General features: G+C 37.4%; 1 protein-coding gene across 8 annotated transcripts in view; it reads right to left on the bottom strand.

The window, feature by feature from the left end:
* The window catches only part of Pkp4 (plakophilin 4), a gene marked incomplete at its 5' end in the record, with an annotated part of 104,214 nt that overhangs the window by 61,027 nt on the left and 22,172 nt on the right, over positions 1-21,015 (bottom strand). For 4 of the 8 annotated variants that reach the window (XM_008831019.1, XM_017797610.1, XM_017797608.1 and 1 more), the window contains 3 exon segments: positions 441-631; positions 735-863; positions 20,736-20,770. In XM_008831019.1, the coding sequence (XP_008829241.1) occupies positions 441-631; positions 735-863; positions 20,736-20,770 (355 nt within the window). 8 annotated transcript variants of the gene reach the window in all.

The following is a 21,015-nucleotide window of genomic DNA, read 5'->3' as shown; positions in this document are numbered from 1 at the left end:
TTAGTGATGAAGGCAAAAATCTTTTGCTCAGAGTGGACTAAATCCCATCGGATGGGGTTGTGGAATGGTTCTCTCTTCTCTAGGACTTTCTCTAGATTATTTTAGCTCTGATATTTTTAGGGAGTCATAATCCCTCAGGAGCTTCCACATTCTATGCAATCTTCATACACTCACTGGCCTCCTCATATAAAATCTGTTGTTTCCAGATGAATTATTCTACTGCATCTAGGAACTTAAAAAAATTCATTAGTAAGAGTAAATTAACTCAAACATTTTCAGGATTTTTTGCTTAAAATTTCTTTAATACTACAATTCAAATAGTATGCAGTGATTTTGGAGTGAATTTATTCATTCTATAAATCTGATGTTATTTTGCTTTAAATAAGGACCATCTATAATAGTTATTCAACTAAGAGGGTATTTCCTGGGGTCTGGCTTACCTGAACCAGTGTTTGTCCTTCAGCCCTTGAGTTCCTCACCAAATGGTTATTTGCTGATCCTGTGAATAAATGCTGCTGTCTACTATCTGCCTTGCTCACGGTTTGGGTGTTGTGGAAACTCCCTGCTTCCTGGTACCCACTGTCAGAATAAGAATTCATTTGCGTTGAACTTCTTGAGTTACCCAATGATCCTGTGGAAATGCAAGAGCAGGGAACATTTATTACACACTTCTGACACCCACTTTCAAAACGGAAATATTAAAAGAAAATTAGTACTTAAAAATTACAACAGACCCTCACTTTCATGGAGAGATGTCTGCTCTGGTGAGTAGAGGGTCCCTTGTTCTGGCTCTGTCCTGATGAGATAGTTGGGATGGACAGCGTCAGAAACTCTAGGTTTGCCTACACCAGTAATTGGCACATCTGCAAGGAGATAAGTTTTATAGCTAAATTTAATAACAACATTACAGAGGAACTTGTTAAGGTTCAGATGTCTGTAAATAGCATCTTAGGATACATAGGTTACTAAGGCTACACTTTTACTTTTAAAACCACAGTAACTTTAATTCTTATTTATGTGAATGTATTCTGAATACTCAGTATATTATACTTTGCTCAATTCCATAAACGTTATTTCTTCTGATTACAAGCCCCAAATTACCTTATGTACTATATTAAGTCAAAATCTGAAAATCTGTCATTTCCCTTTGGAAGACTCATTTCTCACCAACTTCCTCCAAGTACATTCAGAGACAAAGAATGATGGTCAAGTATTAAAAAGACAAGGTGCCCAGATTCCAAATGTTTAAAATGAAAACTCTAAGTAGTCATGATACTAAACTTACTGATGAAACCTTGAAGTTAAAATGGGTTTCTTATGTCATATTTCATGTTGCCTACAATCAAAGATACTGTACAAAGTTTTCAGAGTTACAAATAACAGAGACTTTAACTTCTTACCTATTTGTCTATTTATCCCTTTAATTTTTCTAGGTGGATATAGTCAAGTCTAACCTGACCATTGTTGCCCCTACTCAACTTGTGTCTTTCATTATCCTGTTTTATTTTCAATGGTACCATTTGCCATCCTGAACTTAAACAACCACCACCACCCATACCCAATCTACTTCTTCATTTGAACCTGTTTTTGAATGTGATAGACTTAAGGGTATGGATCATGCTGCCATTTGCAGTTCTCCTCAAATATCCATTTTCTCTAGTATATAATACATACATTTCCCCAGGTTTTGGTTATCGTCATGTTACCACTTCCCCGCCCCCCAATTTAATCTTTATGGGGCTAACAAATGTTTTCAGGAATGCTGCTTTATGCTCACAAATACTTTAGCTAATTCTGATTCACATTCTGAGTTCAAAAATACAGCTCTAAGGATTTCAATGTCTTCATCAGGCTTTCTTCCAAATTTTCCTTCCTTCTTTCCTAGAGGTCTATTATATGCCAGGCTCTAGGAATGTAGTCATGAGGAAGAGTATGGATGAGTCAAAGTGTGAGGGAGTGGGGTGAGGGGGAGTATGTAGGCAAAATTTCCTAGAGGAATTAACTTCCGAGCAGCAGCCACTTACCAGAAGAAGCTGGTCTTTCTTTTTGGTGTAATACCATTGTTCCTGCTTATTAACACATAAGCTTAAGGAGAGCAGACTCTTGTCTGGTTTGTTTACTGCTGTAGCCCTAGTGCCTAGGAAGGTGCACTGTACTCAGGAGGGGCTGAGTAAACATTTGTTGAGCAAACATTCCTAACAGAATAGCAACAGCAGTGTTTCTCTATACTAATTCACATAGTACTGTGTCATAGCTTTACTGTACTGATTAAAGTCTGGCTATGCAAAGCAAGTAGAATCTTTTTAGGCATTGCTAGTCAAGCTGTTTGTTCTAGAGGGTGAATATGAGGTTTAAGAGATTTGGAAAATTCCAGTGCAATCTAAACCCTTAACTTGATGTCAGATTCAAGTTGAAGTCTTGTTTCCTAGCCTGTGGGAAGAGATGCTGACATTCTTCATACAGATTTTAAACAACTTGTCTCCTGATGTATCATTTGACAGTACAACTCTAGGTGGTAGAGCTCTGTGACAGTACTGAATTCTTAAGTCTGGAATGTTAATGAAGTTTTCAGATTGTGTGTAGTTTCTCTGGCAGATATTAAACTTGATCTGAGTCACTTCAAGGCTGATAATACTTGAAAGTGATTGGCTTCATTTGTAAATCTTTTATTATAGGAGTTCCCATAGCTCTACACATTCTTACATAGCAATTCTTGAAGGAGTTTTGTTAAGGACTAGGTAACACACATCGAATGTACTGGACTAGAAGAGTTACGAGGTCCCAGAATGGCCAGAGGAGCTCTGAGGAGCATCCACCCAGGAAAACAACAGTGGAAAAGCAAAGGGAAGCAATGACAAACCATCCCAGAGACTGTGAGAGCCTCAGAGTTCACAAACACAGAAACATACACCATCTTTAAAAGCAAAAGACTTTTGTCAGCTCTCTCTCTCTCTCTCTCTCTCTCTCTCTCTCTCTCTCTCTCTCAAGATTAAACATAAGACTCTGCTAGTCAAGTCAAGTGTTTTACCACTGAGCTATATCCCCACTGTCAGTTTTGTTTTTAATAAAGATAAAGCCACAAATGCCAGTACATCAGGGCGTAAGAGAACAAATTTCCTTCATGGTGCCTTTAGAAACACACAGGCAAACAGACAAACCCCACAAATATACAGAGCTATTATAAAGAAAAAGAGACATGTCTCAAAAATTTATACCTGAACAATGGTAGCTTTTCAACCAATGGAACATTTTCTTAGAAACCATGTGACAAGCAATTAAACTCTTCTTCATGAGAAACTATTTAAAAACACGGGTGGGATGTAGTTCAGTGGAAGAGCGCTTGCCTAGCTTGCATACAGTCATAGGTTCAATACACAGTACTAAAGAAAAAAAGCAAAATCATCCATGGGTTGGAGAAAGTAGTATGCGGGTAAAGCGCTTGTCTTGCAAGCATGAAGACCTGAATTAAATCCCTAGGAGCCACAATAAAATGGCAGTTGTGGCTGGGTGTGGTGGTGCACACCCATAGTCCCAGCTCTTGGGAGGCAGAGGCAGGGGGATCTCTGTGAGTTCAAGGCCAGCCTGGTCTACATAGTGAATTCCAGGACAGCTGGGGCTACAGGGAGACCCTGTTTCAAAAAGACAAAAAAAAAAAAAAACAAAAAAAACAAAAAAAACAAAAAAAACCAAACCAAAAACCAAAAAAACAAACAAAACAAAACAAAACAAAAAATGCCAGTTGTGGTAGCGGGTACTTGTAACTGCAGGACTGGGGAGACAGGAGGATCCCAGGGGATCCTACTAGGCTTGTCAGTTTAGACTAACTGGTGAACTTCAGGTGAAAGGAGTGACTCTGTCTCAAATGAGGTAGATGATATTCCTGAGAATGATATACTCTGGCCTCCCTATGCACACGTGTACCCACTCCCACATAAACACACATACAAAGACACTGAAAACAAAATAAGAATAAATCAAGTTAGAGGAAGTACAAATTATGAATTTAGTGATTCCACATTGGTCATGCTAATAAGAAAAACTTAACACAGTATCTTAAAAAATACAAAACCAAAACAAACCATATTTCCCTAAAAGCGGTATTAGCTAAGTGCACTTAGACTGCTATCAACTGACTCTGTCTTAAAAAGCAATGCCAGGGCTGGAGATGGCTCAGTGGTTAAGAGCACTGGCTCTCTTACAGAGGACCTGGGTTTAATTCCCACCACCCCATTATGGCTAACAAATATCTATAACTCCAGTTCCAGGGGATCCAATGCCCTCATCTGACTTCCATGGGCATTACACAACATGAGTGAACTTACATACGTGTAGGTGAAACACCGATGCACATAAAAAAAAAAAAAAGATAAATAAAATAATAAAAAAAAGTGACCTAAGAACCAGAACACAGGAAAGGGCATTAAAATACCATATTTCACTTAATCAGAATTTGACTGGAAGATCTAAGTAACTGGGTTTAAAGGAGTTAGGTTTTGTGTCCCGTCTTGAAATAAACATACAAGGTAGAGTTGTAAAAAGCTGATAAAAAGGTTTATTTAATATGAACTATAAATCAACAAACTTTTATACTATAAATAAGATCCTATGTTATTTTTCTATTATTGTGAAGCCCAACAATAATAAATACCTGCTAAGATAATAACTGTTGAAATTCCTTCTGAATCATTACAAAGTTAAGTAGTTTTCAAAAATAGTTTTACTATTATTTAATAATTTCTCTGAACATTTATTAATTTGTAAACCTTATGTATACACGCAAAATATGCCTGTGCTGCCACCATATATCAGAAATACAGAACAGCCATTGCCCAATTACTTGGTAAAGTATGCCTGATTATAGAAGGCGAGGGTTGTATTTATCAGTTATGTATTATTTACACAATCTTTAAGATGTTTTAAAAAACATCTCATGTATGGAATGGAAAAAGATACTATCCAAATTCACCAGAGAAACCAGAGGCATAAACTGTAGGATTAACTCTTTCATGACTAATGCTATAAACCTATATTAACATGGTTGGCATTCTGTGATTTTATTTTGTCAGGACAAGAAATCAAAACATTTCAACATGTAAGAAATGACGAACAGCATCTGAATGCTACTTTTTAAAAAATCTGCATCCTGAAGATCATGTTACTTTATTAAAAAGACCCAAACATGTTTTCTCAGACACCAAAAATATACCATAGGGCACTTTCAAACATCAATTAGCTTTTCCAAGTAAATGTGTATTAAAAATAGAGCTTGAACTCTCTTTCAAAGTACAATGAAATCACTCTAAAAATGGAAGACTACTGAAACCATGCTCTTTTTTGCTTGTTATATTTAATCTGAATGTTCCAGTTTTTTAAAGGACAATTAATAAAAATATAGTAGATTCATCTATGAACAGTATGAGCAGGCAAAGGATAATAATGCTGTAGGTCTATGAAAATCTGACATAATGCACATAATGCATAAGTCCACAGTAAAAGACGAAATACAGCATTGATTGTTTTATCTTTTTTGTGAAAATATATAGTGTAAAACATCTGCTTAGAGAAACTGTCACTAAAAAAATTACAAGTTATTAAATGGCTGTGCTTTGTTAAGCTATGTGTCGTGCTGTTATAGTCTATGAGGTGAGGGCTGTACTGTGTAAATCACCATGGAAACAGGAACCTAGAGATCAGTAAGGAGATTTTTATACAACATTGTAACTAGTCTTTCACCATCCAGCATGTAACGTCATGCTGGCTTCTCCAAGTTTGTGCCTGTTCCAAGCTGCTGTGGTATTTAAGATTTTCCCTTCCTTAAAGCAGTGCAGTGACAGCACGTTGTGTTAAGGAGATGATAGTCTCTTTACAGTTCCTATGGCCCAGAAACAGCTCCAGGACAAATTCTGGAAGGGGACCCGGCCTAGTACCAAAGTGATTGCTCCTCTTTGGCACTTTGTGGTACACAAGATGTATCTCCACAGCAAGCAGTGAAGGAAATGAGACGACCTAGAAACACTTTTGGGACCAATGTCTAAACAGGGTGATGGAAAGATAAATGTTCCTTGGGGCACAGAAAAGGATGTTGACTGATATTTTGAGAATATTAACGTTTCCTGACTCAAATATAAGTTATTATGTACACATGATACCCTTTAACCCTTTAAAAGTTGAATTTTAATGGAAGACAAGAGAAAGGGCTGAAGACCATGTTTCTAGTCTGGTTCTTCTGAGTATGTCTAAATTCTAATGGATATTTATATCATATTTTAAATGTTGATAATGTCTCTAAAAATGTACACATCTAGAAAATATTATGTGAAAAGCTCCAAGAAACAGAAAACTATTAAGGAAGTACTTTCTAGTTCACTGTAACCTGCTATAAAGATCAATTAGTATAACCTGAAGTTTGCTCTGAAAGTGTGCCTGTCTGAGTCCAATTTTGTGGTTGACACAAATCATGTGTGCACACACTGGTACAACAGTGCTTTGATTTGTACAATGAAAAATCTGAAAAGTATTTTAGTTCCATACAACATCAAAGAGATGCCTTGATAAATACTTTAAAATTGCTGACTTCTATTTCAGAACATGACACATTTAAAACAATTTCAGGAAAAAATGGAATAGGAATTTCCATAAATAATCATGTCAAAATGAGTGTTTATTCACTATTTTTAGTCTGTGTACAAATTAAAATACAGGTGCCATACCTTCCATAAAAATATATACTTTAGGGGCTGGAGAGATGGCTCAGCAGTTAAAAGCACTGGCTACACTTGCAAAGGACCCAAGTTTGGTTCTCAGCATCCACATGGCAGCTAATAACATCTGTAACTCCAGTTCTGACCCCTCATAAAAAATAAAAATAATTAAAACATTTAAAAATAAAAACATGTTGCATAACTCTTGTCTCTAAGGGGAAAAGAAAGTCCTTGAATCATGAATAGGAGATGTGAAGGAGAAGTAAAGGCAAGAGTAACTAGCATTACAAGTTCTAGCCCCACTAAAGGGGTCTCCAATTGCCTCATTCTTTGTGTTCTTGTTCAGCATGGAAGAAGCCAAAGCAGTCGGCGTCCCTATTTCCTACTGGCAATTTGGGTAATATCTTCAGAGGATGGCATGATAAGAATAGGAGGTAAGAATTGGCTAGGCAGTTAGGGTAAAAAGACTCCAAAGAATTGTAAACAGTTTCTTGGCTAAAAGTCAAAATGTCCTTGGGCCTGTTAGGAACATACTCTGTTCCAAAGGCCAAAAACGTCAAAAGTATTTGGGAGCTTGTATCTAATCCTTAAAAGATTTTAGGGTTACCTCTTCAGAGGGGGGAATGTTGGAGGGGAGGGAGTGGGCATGGATTTGATCAAAATACCTTATATACATGTATGAAATTCTCAATAAAGGTTTTGTAAAAATTAAAAAAAAAAAGATTTCCATTACATTTTAGAATAAAAAAAATTAATTTTTTTGTTATATCCAAGTTTGCACAGATGGATAATATAGCCATCTCTCTATATTTTAAAAAGTTTGATGTGGATAATATAGCCATCTCTCTATATTTTAAAAAGGTTATTATGATGTCTAAAGAGTGTACCCTTTTTTTTGCAGATTCCATGGGCCGATTTCTAGCCTATATTACATGCTGAATGAAGCTAATTTGTTAAACATTAAAGATTGTTGTTACCTCTGCAAACAAACAAACATACAAACATGTATACTTTAGAACTATAAAAGGAAAGCTAGCAAAAACAACAACTTACAAAATATAAAGTTGAAAAAAAATGGACCAGACACCAAGTTTAATAGCTAACTGCTCTGAAACATCAGGGTCTTGATTCCTATAGGGTGTGGTAGTACCAACAGCTAGGTATGCTAGTACACATCAGCAGTCTCACCACTTGAAACTATCACACAAGAATTTGGTGGTGCATGCCTTTAATCCCAGCACTTGGGAGGCAGAGGCAGGCAGATCTCTGTGAATTCAAGGCCAGCCTGGTCTACATAGAGAGTTCCAGGACAGCTGGGGCTACAGGGAGACCCTGTCTCAAAAAGACCAAAAAAAAAAAAAAAAAAGTCCCCCATAGGCTCCAAGTATTGGGACATTTTTGTCCCCAGTTGGTGGCACAGTTTTAGGAGGTCTTAGAAGGTGTGGCCATGCTGGAAGAACTACATCACTGGGGGTGGGCTTACAGAGTTATTAAGCCTTGCCGAATCTTGAGTTGCTCTTTGCTTCCTGTGCCTGCTTGAGAGCTTAGACTCCACTCCTCCTCTAACCACCTCTGCTGCCATGCCTCCCTGCCATGATGGACTCTTGCCCTTTTGGAACCATAAGCTGAAATAAACTCTTCCTTTTAGAAGTTAAAAAAAAAAAAAAAAAAAAAAAGGAATGCAATGTGGACTGGGCAGTGGTGCAAGCCTTTAATCCCAGCACTTGGGAGGCAGAGACATGTGGATCTCTGTGAGTTCAAGACCAGCCTGGTCTACATTTTGAATTTCAGGCCAACTGGGACTACAGGGAGGCCCTGTCTTAAAAAAAAAAGAATGAAATGTGGAACTGCAGATGGATCGCAACCCTTCTGACCCCCAGAGCAACAGCCATAAATGGAGGAGCCAAGGCTCTGGACGCTGGGGAAGCAGTGAAGGGAAGAGGAAGAGTTTTCAAACTTGTCCATTTAAATTGCATTTCAGATAGTTAATACAACATTTGTTCACAAATCACAGAAAGTATGAGAAAATTTAAACACTTATTTGCAGCAAACATAAAATATCAAAGAGTAAAACCAGGTATCTAATTTTCATGCAGAGTACTAACATTCTATTCATGCTTTGGGGATGTGTTCATTTATATACATGAGTGGTTTAGACCAGTCAGACGCATGTCTGCTGGAGCAAAATACTAGTGTTCTTATTTGGTGATGGCCCAAGCACAAGCACTGGGATCAACTCCTAGTTCTAAAGTAGAAAGACTGACCCCCCCCCCAAACTACACAGTTTGTCTCTTGTCCTTTATCCTTTATGTCTTTTTTTCTTTCTTTCTTTCTTTCTTTCTTTCTTTCTTTCTTTCTTTCTTTCTTTCTTTCTTTATAAAGAGGTCACAGATAAAAACATTCAAAAACTATTGAACCAGATACTTGCCATGAAGTCACTCGTGTATGTACTCATTCAACAAATGTCCATTGATTGCTTGTTGTGTACTGGGTACTTCTTTCTTTCTTTTTGAGACAGGGTCAGACATAATAGCCCAATCTGGTCCTTTACATATAAATCTCAGATTTAATAATTATCAACATTCTCCTACACTTATTATGTTCCAAGTATCTTTTTTCTTTCTTTGCTACAGAATTTTAGTATCTCTCATTTCAATCATCCAAATCTCAATACTTCTATCTGTACTTCAGAAACCTTTCTGTTTAGATGCCTTATACTAGTCAGCTTAAAAGGAGGCTCTCTTGACTGTTTAGTACAATTATTATTTATGCTCCTTAATCTTTAGACAGGGGTTACCACTGCCAATTTTCGAGTCTTATCTTACTGAGGGAACCACAGCAAGAAATCTATAGGATGCTTCATATTCTAGATTTGTCTGCTGCTTTTTTCCCCTATGGTATCATTTATGTACTTTTTATAAGTAGAGAAGCTAAAAACTTTCAGTCCAGAACACTGTAGGGAGGGTGCTGTGTGTTTCACAGTCCATTACATGAAAACCCCCAGGACTGCTATTGAATCAGCCACTTTGGGCAACAGTAGCCTGATGCCTCTGCTGTCAAGTTCACCATCAGCCATTTTTTCATTAGGATCTCAACTTTGGTTGCAGACTGTAATCACTGGGTTGTAGAATAATGGAATTATAAAAACTATGGCTGCCTTAGTTCTTTACCTAGTTCAATTACACTAAGCCTAAATTATAGGCTTAGAACAAACAAAAACTTGAGGTGATTTTAAAATATAGCTTGAGTTAAAAATCTACTGATTCAAACACTCACTGACAAGCTTTGCTTGAATTCTTTCATTTAAAGTTTGCAAATTAGTTTTTTTTTCTTCCCAATTTGATTACTCTTCCAACATTTATCAGCAGGAATTGCGATGGAATACATTGACAGTAATAGCTGGGGCTAGGTGATTATTCAGAAACATAATCTATTCAGGACAGGCATTTGAATTCTTTTGTTTAATGACTAGTTTCTACAATAAGACAGTAGTTCTCAAAATTTGTATACCTTTAAGTATACTTTATGTACTTAAAGATTAGTGGTGCTTGGTTCCCACTCCAAGTTTTGAATTAAATTGTGTGTAGGGAGGCCTTATCACCAAGACATTAAAGCTCCAGAGGTGATTCTAATGTGCAGAGAAGTTTGGAAACCTCTGGAGTGAGGGGCTGGAACCCTAACTACCTCCCATGATGGTAAAAGTTTGCTTTCTCCTTGTTTTGGTAGTGCTATTACATTATTTCTAAGCAAACAAACAAACAAAATGCCTGATCCCTTTGAGTCAGATATGAGGACAAAAGAAAGCAAAACTGGCAGAAAACATTATAATAATTTAATTAAATTCCAAGATCATGGTGTTTTGTAGTCTATATAAAAATTAATCAAGTAGTAGAATGATCATGGCATGTTGAAATTTCTATGGAATGTTATGATTTACCAAATATTTAATAAGGATTTCTTTAAATGATTTTATTGTTTAATGTGGCCATAAAACCTAATACAACGGGCAAATTTAAAGCACATGACTTTTTAAAAAGTTTCTAAGAAGCTTAATAAGTGACTAAAATTTTAAATGTGCATCAAGATTTCCATTCCTATACTCTGGTAACACAGTGAGCACAGATGGGAATTCTAGCTGGTATCCACAGCGCTACAGACCATTTTACATTTAATTGAATGTAAAAACCTGGACAGGCACTCCTGCCCAGGGATATCCAGTTCTACAAATCTATGTGACAGTGATACTCAGATGTGCAAAGAAAATCTTTGCCATTGTTTTTTGAAGTGAAAAACTGTATAAAACAAATGTCTACTAAGAGACTGTTGTATATAACATTTCTTAACAATGGATACTATGCAGTCATTAAAAGACAGAGGCATAACTGTATATCCTGACATGGAAACACATGATTTTACCATGCTGCTAAGAAAAAAAAAAATCAAGTCATAGAACAATAAATAGTGTATGATCATTTGTGTCAAACAAATCAAATTCATAGGTATGTGACTTTACGGACACACATATATAGAAAGGAATGCCTAGAATAAAACACATCACAATTCATTCTCTGTTCTTTAGGTAGATGTGGGAGGTGTGGGGTATGGGTTGATATAGGCACTTTCACTTTACTACAAATGTGTCTAGACTTTTAAGTTCCAAAAAACATAAAGCATGTTTAACTTTTGCAACAAAACATTAAAAACCAAGAACCATCCACTCATGGTGGTGTATACCTATAATCCTAGTATTCTGGAGGCAGAGGCAGGAAGACTGCCCATGATCAAGGCCATCTTGAGTGACATTCAGGCCATCCAGGGTTATACCACAAGACTGTCTTATAATAAAATTAAAAAAAAAAAAAAAGAATCTACAATACCACATTTCTAGTATCAAAGCTGTCTCATGTGACTATGGCTAGATTAGGCCTACAAAAAATAAGGGAGGCTTAAAAGTTGGATTAAAGTTGGTTTTAAAAGAAATTCTTGGGGCTAGAGAGCTGCTCAGCAGTTAAGAGCACTGGCTGCTCTTGCAGAGGACCTGGGTTCTAGTCCTAGCATCCACATGGTGGCTAACAACTGTCCTAACCTCTGTTTCAGGGGATCCAATGCCCTCATCTGACCTCTGTGGGCATTGCATGACATGGATGCACCTATACACATGCAGGCAATACACTCATACACAAAAAATAAAAATAAATAAAATATAAAAAGAAATTCTTATCCTCCTGGCATTTAGAAGAGAAACAGGAGTGACTATGTTAAGTTCTGCCATTTGCACAGTTGATAGCCATAATAAATCATAACATTCAAGATCTTCAATAATACTAATCCTTTTCTACATGACTGCTGATCTAAGAGTTGACATGAATATGTACAATCTAACACCAATTCCTATTGCATCTCCTTCATAAATTCTGCATACTTCTATGGAGGCATAACGTGTTCCCATTTAAGCTCATGTCTTATCTCATGATGAGCTGATGCTTTTTGTGTTGCAAATTACTTGCTCCAGATGGAGGAAAAAATAAGATAAATTGTCTTAAGTCTAGTCTCTCATTTATCTTTTATCTTCACAACCTCTGTGAGCATGCTTTATCCTCACCCTAGTGACAGAAACTTCTATTTATATATTTTTAGAAACAAAATTTACATGCATAAACAAAATGCAAGACATACCCCTGTAGTCTTAAACTTAGCAGAATGAATTAACTTCTAATGTTACACAGGACTGATAGATAAACGATATGCCTAAACTATGTTTTAATATATTCACTGTACAGTAAATGAATGTAGTATTGTGGAGGTAAAGTACAAATTCCTGTACCATCCCATACTATAACCATACCTATTACATGTACCTACGCAGAGAAAAAGAAGAGAGAATGAGTTAGTAGTGTTTTTTTTCCCAGGTATTCTTTCCACTGGACACATGTGATGGCCTCTCCCTCCCTCATTTCAATATCTTTTGCTGACTTGGTGCTTTTTAAAAAAGTTTTATTATTTTTATGTGTATGAGTGTCTATTGATACATGTATGTAAATGCACTTGTGTTGTGCAGTGCCTGTGGAGGTCAGAAGAGAGTGTCAAATTCTCTTGGAACTGGAATTATGGATGGTTGTTAGCCACTACCATGTGGGTGCTGGAACTTGAACTCAGGTCCTCTGAAAGAGCAAGAGCAGTATGTGCTCTTAACCACTGAGCCATCTCTCCAGTCCCTGACCTGGTGCTTTTTGAGAAACCCTAATCTTTTTTTGCCTCTTGAATATCTGGCTTCTGACCGCCAATGCCTTATTTTACATTCATCTTGTAGGAACCATGTCACTATTAAAATAATAGGCCTGGTCAGGCCTGATGTTTCAAGCTTGTAATTCCAGTTACTTGGGAAGTTGAAGTAGGAAGTTCCCAAGTTCAAGGCCTGCTTATGCTACAGAATGAGTTTGAAGCCAGTCTGGGCAGTTCTGAGACTTTGTCTCAAAGTAAAAAGAGGATAGGGATATATAGCACGGCTCAGTGGAAGAGTGCTTGCCTAGCACGCATGCACGAGGCCCTAGGTTGGTCTCCAGTCCCAAACAAATCAGTAAAGACAACATTAACATTCCTCTGGCCCTAAGCAAGAACAAGAAACCAATGGGCTTAACTGTGTGGTGGGTGGAACAGACCAGTGTTTGCCAGCTCTGCAAGGTGGGTGGCTCCTGGGCTAATTCACAGTTTTCTGAGACTGGTTTCCCACCCCTACTTTTCACATAGAAATACTCAAATTGGCAACATTTCAGATGCTAGTAATTTTCTTTTTTCTGGAAGAGAAAAACTGTGAAATTGTGATTTGTAGCAACTTATATCTTACAAGATGTGGCTGAAGGATCTGAGTAACAACTAGCAATCACAGACAAAAGGACTCAGTCTCTGACTTTATAAAGCTTCTTACTAATTAAAAAAAAATAGAATTGATATAATTTTTCCCCTTAAAATAGTTAAACCTAAACATTTCTTTTCACAAAAGAAATTCAATATAGTTTTTCTATCATGAGAGAGCCTCTGTGCTTCCCTCTGCATTCTGCATTCTGCCCTTCCTCAGGACTATTATTTTATAACATGTTTTCTGGGATTCTGATGTTAATTTTCTGCTTTCTTAAAAGTTACCTGAAACATAAATGATTGTACAAATATGGAACATGTCAAGAGATGTATCAGCAGAAATGAGCAATGAGAAGGGACACACATCAAACCAAAAGGAGACAGGAGGATGATCCCTTTAAACTCCTGTTAGAGTAGAACACAGATGGCATTGTTAGAAATGTGAGGCTAAGGTAAATACAAAACTGAGGCAAAAAATGATAAACTTTCCTCCTCAGAAAACACAAAAAGACTCATATTTATCCTGCAGAAAGCAAAAATGTACCTTTGGTAAGCTGGGAAATGCAGAGTTATGAAGACAGGGCAAAAGGCGAAGCACTGAGGACGGACGGCCTGCGCTCCAAAAAACTTCATTACTTATATTGCAGTGTAGACCCGAAGGATACAAGGGTTCGGTGGACTGCCAACTCAGTTCTTCCTCACCCTTTGGGAAGTGTCTCTTTCAGCTCCCAAACTTAAGAATCTTGGCTTTACCTCTACCCAAAAGCTTTACTTTCAAACAGACTCTCATCCTTAGTACAGGTTATAAACCAACTACTTATCTACCAATCAAAACCAAGAAAACTAGAATTTTCCTGAGCCAAATTATAAAGAAATAGGTATTTTTCTGCCTACATGTTTCTTAAGGCATCCTAAGCTCTTCCTTGGAAAATGACTCTGTAGCAAGTTGGCTATTTAAGAACAAATTCAGCAGCTGGGCTCAGTTTTTGGCATTTCAACAGAAGGTACCATCCTGAAGATGTCTCCCAGACATCAACACTGTGCCTAACTCACAATTCACCTAGTTGCTGGAAGGCTTTTAAAGGGATGAACTTTTCAAATCAAATCTGTAAAACATTAAGAGGGAGAAAAAAAGGCAGAGAAGTTGTCTGAAAGTACAAGTAAAAAATATAAAGAAAAATGAGAACAATAAGACCTTCACTCCCAATTCCCTTTGTGTAATCCTTTCTTATAGCGAGAACCAAGAAAATGAATGAAGATGTGGTTTTTGTTGAGGCCAAGCCAAAGACACAGCACACTGAAGACCTTTTGAATATCCCTTACATCTGAAAGCCACCCTGGCTTACTCTGGGTGCCAACGTTGATTTTCATATTACATTCTGTGTATATTTTGGCATCCGTGAAATAAACACAGCAGGCTTTACAGTAAAAGGAATAGCAAAACCATCACTTTTTATCTCAATTATTAATTTTCACTCAAGCTTGTAAAGGGCATCTGTATCTATGAGGAAAAGAATCAGATTTTACTTTTATTCATAAAATCAATTTTCAATTTTCCTGCCTTTGTAACAGTAGCTTATTGTTGTGGTTATAATTCAGGTATTCTAAGTATGGCTAATTCTGTTTAAGAAATTAGACAAGTGCAGCAACTGCCAGTGTGACTGCTATATTTGAACGTTAATATCCTCTCTCCCTCAAAAAATAATTAATACATAAATACAGCTCCCAGGTCTGAATAAGGATTTGGGCTGTGGCACTCAGAGAAAAGGGGCTAGGTAGTTTCAAGGCAGCAAGGGAAGCCCAGCTGTGGTGCCCGCAATTGAGCTCCTACAGCAGTATCTCTATACTGCTAGTGTGTTTGGGGAGCTACTTGGGAAGTATTTGTTATGTATTTAAATTGAACATATTTACTGCTTATATGTACACAAGTTTTATGTATCCTTATGAGATGACTATATAGCCTACTAGACGATGAACAGTTTTTAAAAAATACACCAAAATGTGATTTGAAAAACATAAAGAAAAACGTCAAGCACACAATGGTGTATTTGCTACTTGGCTATGACACAAATTCTCCAGATGGTGGTCAAAGAGAAGGGATGAAAGAAAGGATGTCAAGGACCCAGACCCTGCATCTCCCATCATGTGTCTTCATTTTCTCTGCACTGTGTCATGACACAATGCCTGCAGGTGATGGTAGCTGAAATTCTCTAGCTGCCCTCTCCAGCCCAGTCAGCTAGGCACCAACTGCTGCATGGGAGGAGAGTGACATAGAGAAGGCAGGTGTCTCTCTGGCTCAACTTCAGGAGGCATTTCTGGCATGGGGTGCATCTCTTTTCTGGTTCCAATGAATACAGGACAACTCCCATCCAAGCCCTGCTCCAGTTTCAGACCCTGACAAAGTCAAACACTCCTCTGCCTGAGTCCTGGGGATGGTAGCAGATTCTCAGCAACATCTGTCTCTAAAGTGTTGACCATCTAGCTCCACCTCTCAAATCTTCCAAACCACATCTTCATAACTACAGATTTCTATACCAAATTTCCTATATTGAACTATGTGGCATGAATTCTGTTTTCCCAACAAAACTCTGATTGACAGCTATTATTGATGAACTACAAAGAACTCTTCCTCAAATACTAACCCTTCAATAGAACAGAAAAAGGCACTCATTTCTGGGTACTTTTATATTTTCCAGACATCCAGAAATACAAATGACAGCATTAGAGAGGGCTATGAGAGGATCAATCTCATACACATGGATGAAGGAAAATTTAATACAATCTTTTAGGAAATTAACTTGGTTATATATAGCAAAGGACTTAATCGTATTCATAAACCATAAATACTTCCAAAAAATCTGGTAAATATAATTTTATATATATGGATGTTATCACAATTATTATAATAGTAAAAATCAGAAAAATATTAACATCTAGCAATACAGACATACACAGATATGGCACATATTTATAATTTTCTTTTATAATATCTTATCTTCCTATCAAGTTTAAGTGTATATAGTTATAATCTCTGCTACAGTTCACCTCCATTAAGTCTGAAGCTCCTAGAGGAAAAGGGTGGGTGCCTGCTTTAAACACTGATGAATATGTAATACAGATGTTTAAGGATCTCAAGAAATACTTCCGGAGCTGGACATGGTGATAACATGCCTAAACTCTAGCACTTGGGAAGGAAACAGGAGGATCAGAAGTTCAAGGTCAGGCCCTTAGAGCCTGTATTGCATGAGATCCTGTCTCAAAAGCAAAAAAACCCAAAACAAAACAGAAAATTTCCGTAATAAATTATGCAGTGTTAAAGATGAATTTATATAAAAAGATAAACTTATAGAAGACGCATGTGCAATAAGAGCTGTATAGCATGGAATATATGAAAAATTCCAAGTGTAACTCTCAGTTGTGCTTACAAGGGAAAATATGTACAGTACACATAGGAAAACTAAATGAGGAGAGTGAATATAAGTCATTATGTATTTTCTTTTAGTTAAAATATGTGCATGCGTAGTACATTTAGAATTAGGAAGGAAACCTTTTGTAAGTAAAAAAGATTGATATGACAGTACTATTAAGATTAAAATACAGCAAATTCTGCCTTCCTTACTGCTTGGAGAACTAAAAGTAGAAAGTAACCTGAGAGCAGTATGTTGGCTACCAGCGAAATGTACATCAAAACGGCAAGACACTACTTGCATTAAGATGGTTATAACAGGCAAGTATGGGGAGTGTTGGAAGGGACATGGAAACCCTTATAATGTATTGATAGGAATGTTACAAACCTGTAGCCACACTGGAAACTACTTAGGCAATTGTTTAAATGGCTAAATTCAGAGTTACCATCTGACCTTGTGAGCAGTTTCTTTTTTTAAATTCTTTACATTTATTTATTTAATATTCTGTATAATTTTTATTGAATTTTTGTGTATTTCATACAAAACATCTTAATCATCTTTATACCCCCCTTTACCCACTTTCATGCATTTTGTCACTTATGTTAAGGCCAGATGTCCATCCCTCAATGCAAGTTCGCCCACTAGGGTCTAGTAAACCTATCTAGTGATCTATTCTTAAACACCTAAGTGAAAACACACACCCAGATCTTATTCATAAATATTTATAACAGCATTATTTATAATAGCCAAAAGGAGAAACAAATGCCTATTAACTCATGAATGGATAAAGAAAATGTGTTCTATCCATCTAGTGGAGTATTACTTATTACTTATCAATAAATGGAGTACTGACACATGCTACAATGGGGGGACCTCAAAAACATGATGCTAGTGAAAGAAGCCAGTCACAAAGGCCACAGTACCATCCATTATTGAAATATCTAAGGCATCAGTAAATCCATAAAGAGAATAATGGTTGCTTAAGACAGGTAGTTTTGGATAGAAAATGGTGCCAACTGTTAAAGTGCATATGGCATCTTTATGGATAATAATGTTCTGAAATTGATTGTAGTGATGGATGCACACAGCTCTGAATAAATTAAAAACACTGAAGTGTTCAGTTTAAATGTGTAGGGCATGTGGACTATATCTCAATGGATTAAAAAGAAAGAGCGACAAAGGAGACAATAAAATCAGGGTCATACCGTATGTATTAAATTTGTAATTTAAAAAAATCGAATAAAAACTGGGTATGGTATAATCCCAGCATGAGGGGACTGAGCACGGATAGTTTGAGCTATGCACTGAGTTCCAGGGCAGCCGATGACAAAGGAAGTCAGTCAGGGAGGCAGGAAGGCAGGAAAGGAGAGAGAGGGAGAGGAAGGGAGAGGAAGGGAGGGAAGGAGGCATGCAGGCAGGCGGATTTACAATCCTGGTAATGTCCTGTTAGGCTACTACAAGTGTCCAACCTTTTAACACTACAACATGACACTGTCATCTACACAATTCATGCTAGAGAGCATGTAATTGAGTTTTAGAAATGGGGTCAATCCTCCATTTTCTTAATGTTTTAAGAAATTTCTGATTTTGTATGGGGCCACATTCATGGCCACCCTGGAGCACATAAGAAGCCTAAGGACTACATGTTGGACAAGCCTTGAGTGTCAATGTTTTGAGAGCACTGAGTGAAGATGTTAAGAATCAAAGTTAAATTCTTTGGAGTTTTAAAAGCTTACAATATTTTGCATATAATTTTTCCTAAAATATGCATTTTTTCTAAATTAATACATATACTTTGCTTATACAGAGGGATATCTTCAATATTTGTTAAGGACTGGGCATTTTCTAGACACTGAGGGAGAGCACAAAAAGGTCGAAGTTTGCAAGGGCTTTGGATTTCGTTGTGAAGCTAGTGTGCATTCACGCAAACCTTCCACTGACAAAGCTGAGCAGCATTTATTATGCATTCATGTATGCATGCACTCATTCACTCAGGCGGTGAATTACCTGGGACACAAGGCACAAGGTCCTTGGAATACACTGGTGAGCAGGGCAGATATGGCTCCTGCCCTCAGTGAAGACATGACATGCTGTGACAAAGAGGGGCACTAACACTGCATCCCAGGTGGCTCCCTGCCGGCTCCTCGGCTCCGGGTTTCAGATCTCTCATTACCTCCCAAGAATGGAGAGCAGCACCTTTCCCCTCCTGCAGCTGCTCTCTGGAGTTTCAGCCTTGCTCTCACTCAGCTGCTCCTATTCACAGCACACTGGCTCCCTGTCTGAACAACCTATAAACTATGAATGCACATGGGCCTATCCACTCAATAGAAGTGTTTCCTCCACACTGGATTAGGGCTTTCTTTCACATTTACACATGACTACTCGATACTCTCATCTGCCCCTTATAACATCCCAAATATCCAGCACTGTAGTCCAAAGCACATCCCAGCGCTGGCTCTCTATTTTTACTTTCCCAGTCCCTCTCCATGCTTAGGATCCCAAGTTACCACATCTCTGTCCATATACCAAACCAGACCCTAAATTCTCAGCAACTGCCTAGTGCAGATGTTCTGCCACAACAAATTCTTTAGTAAGTTTCCAGCTGGTCTTTCTTTGCCCCATGTTTTCTTCCCTCTAGTTCATAATGCTGCAACTTCTCCTGAGGATATTTAAATTATGTGACTTTTCTTAAAGGATTTCCAGTGGCTCTTCATAATCATTGAGATTCAAAGTCCCTGGTGATCCAGTTTAGCACTGTAACTTCTGTTACATCTTCCCCTTTCCAAACCAGTTTCAACACCACCTCCCACCCCCACTCCTATAGCATCTTCTAAGATCTAGTGCCAGTGCCTTCTCTCCAATATGGCTGCTGCGGAGGCCACGTAGACTTGAGGCCCATTTCTCTGCAGAACTAGCTCACAAGTGGCATCTACCCATGACAGTCTTCTATCCAGAACTTACTTCATAATTAACCACATATTATTTCATGGAGTATCTTTCCTTTCTCTACAATGCTGTTTGCAGGTCTTACTGTTGGGTAGCTCCTTAGCAAAGTAGCAATGTGAACAGTAGAATCTGATGACCAAGTGCAGATAAACTTAGATAATGGGCATTTAGAAATCTAAGTTTTTCTCAAATCAAGACTTGAGGGGTGTCAAGGTATCTGGCTACAAAGGCCTGCACTAGCATTTGTAATGCTGCTGGCCCTATTTGCCTTAATAAGCTCCATAGGGCTTGGTAGGGGGAGGAACAGGCATATGCTGTACTGTCACTGACTGCTTAGCTGGGTGGAGAGCACTCTGCACATGCTGTGGGTGTGAGTTCCATTTACTGAATGAGGACTGAATATGACCGCAGCTAATGTGTGATAGTGGCAGGTTCTCTTTTTAATGTCATTCATGCCTCATGTGCTAAGTTTAGGCTAAAAAGATAAACAGACTATACTAAAATCTAGTAGGCTAGATTAGAAGTACCGAATATTGTACATGTGAGTACATAAAGATAATGGACATCTCAGGCAATTCAGTTTAAAAAACACTGTGAAAGGTTTGATTTATATGAATAATTAGACAGATTTTATAATAATGTTCCCTTTGCTTGTCTTACTTTATCAGGATACAGTAAGTTAAATGGTAAACTAAGTAGGAGTTGGTTAGCTAAAGTTCAGTGGTAGAGTGCTTGCCTAGCATGCACAGGCCGACTACGTAACTGCTTTTTTTCTGTATATATAAAATACAAAACACCTTATATAATATAAAAAAAAAAATCATACCTGTTGATCTCCAGGGAAATGACTTTTCAGTTGAGCTACAGAAAAAGAAAAAAAAATGTTTTGTCACAGAATTTAATTACAGATTTATTTGCATATTAACACTTTAATTTTCATACTCAATTATATATAAGTATTAAAAACCTCAAATAAAAATTTTAAAATTACCCTTCAAGTTATTTTTTAAATCTTATGTGTCATTTTAGGACAAAACTGTATTTCAACTTAGAAATTAAATCAATTACAAAATGGAACCATACACTAAGTGTGTATCAATGGAACT

This window comes from Nannospalax galili, unplaced genomic scaffold (genome assembly GCF_000622305.1).
Source record: "Nannospalax galili isolate Female #2095 unplaced genomic scaffold, S.galili_v1.0 scaffold2415, whole genome shotgun sequence".
NCBI classification, from domain to species: Eukaryota; Metazoa; Chordata; class Mammalia; order Rodentia; family Spalacidae; genus Nannospalax; species Nannospalax galili.
The sequence above is the reverse complement of the archived record's forward strand: the minus strand, read 5'-3'. Positions and strand labels throughout refer to the sequence as shown.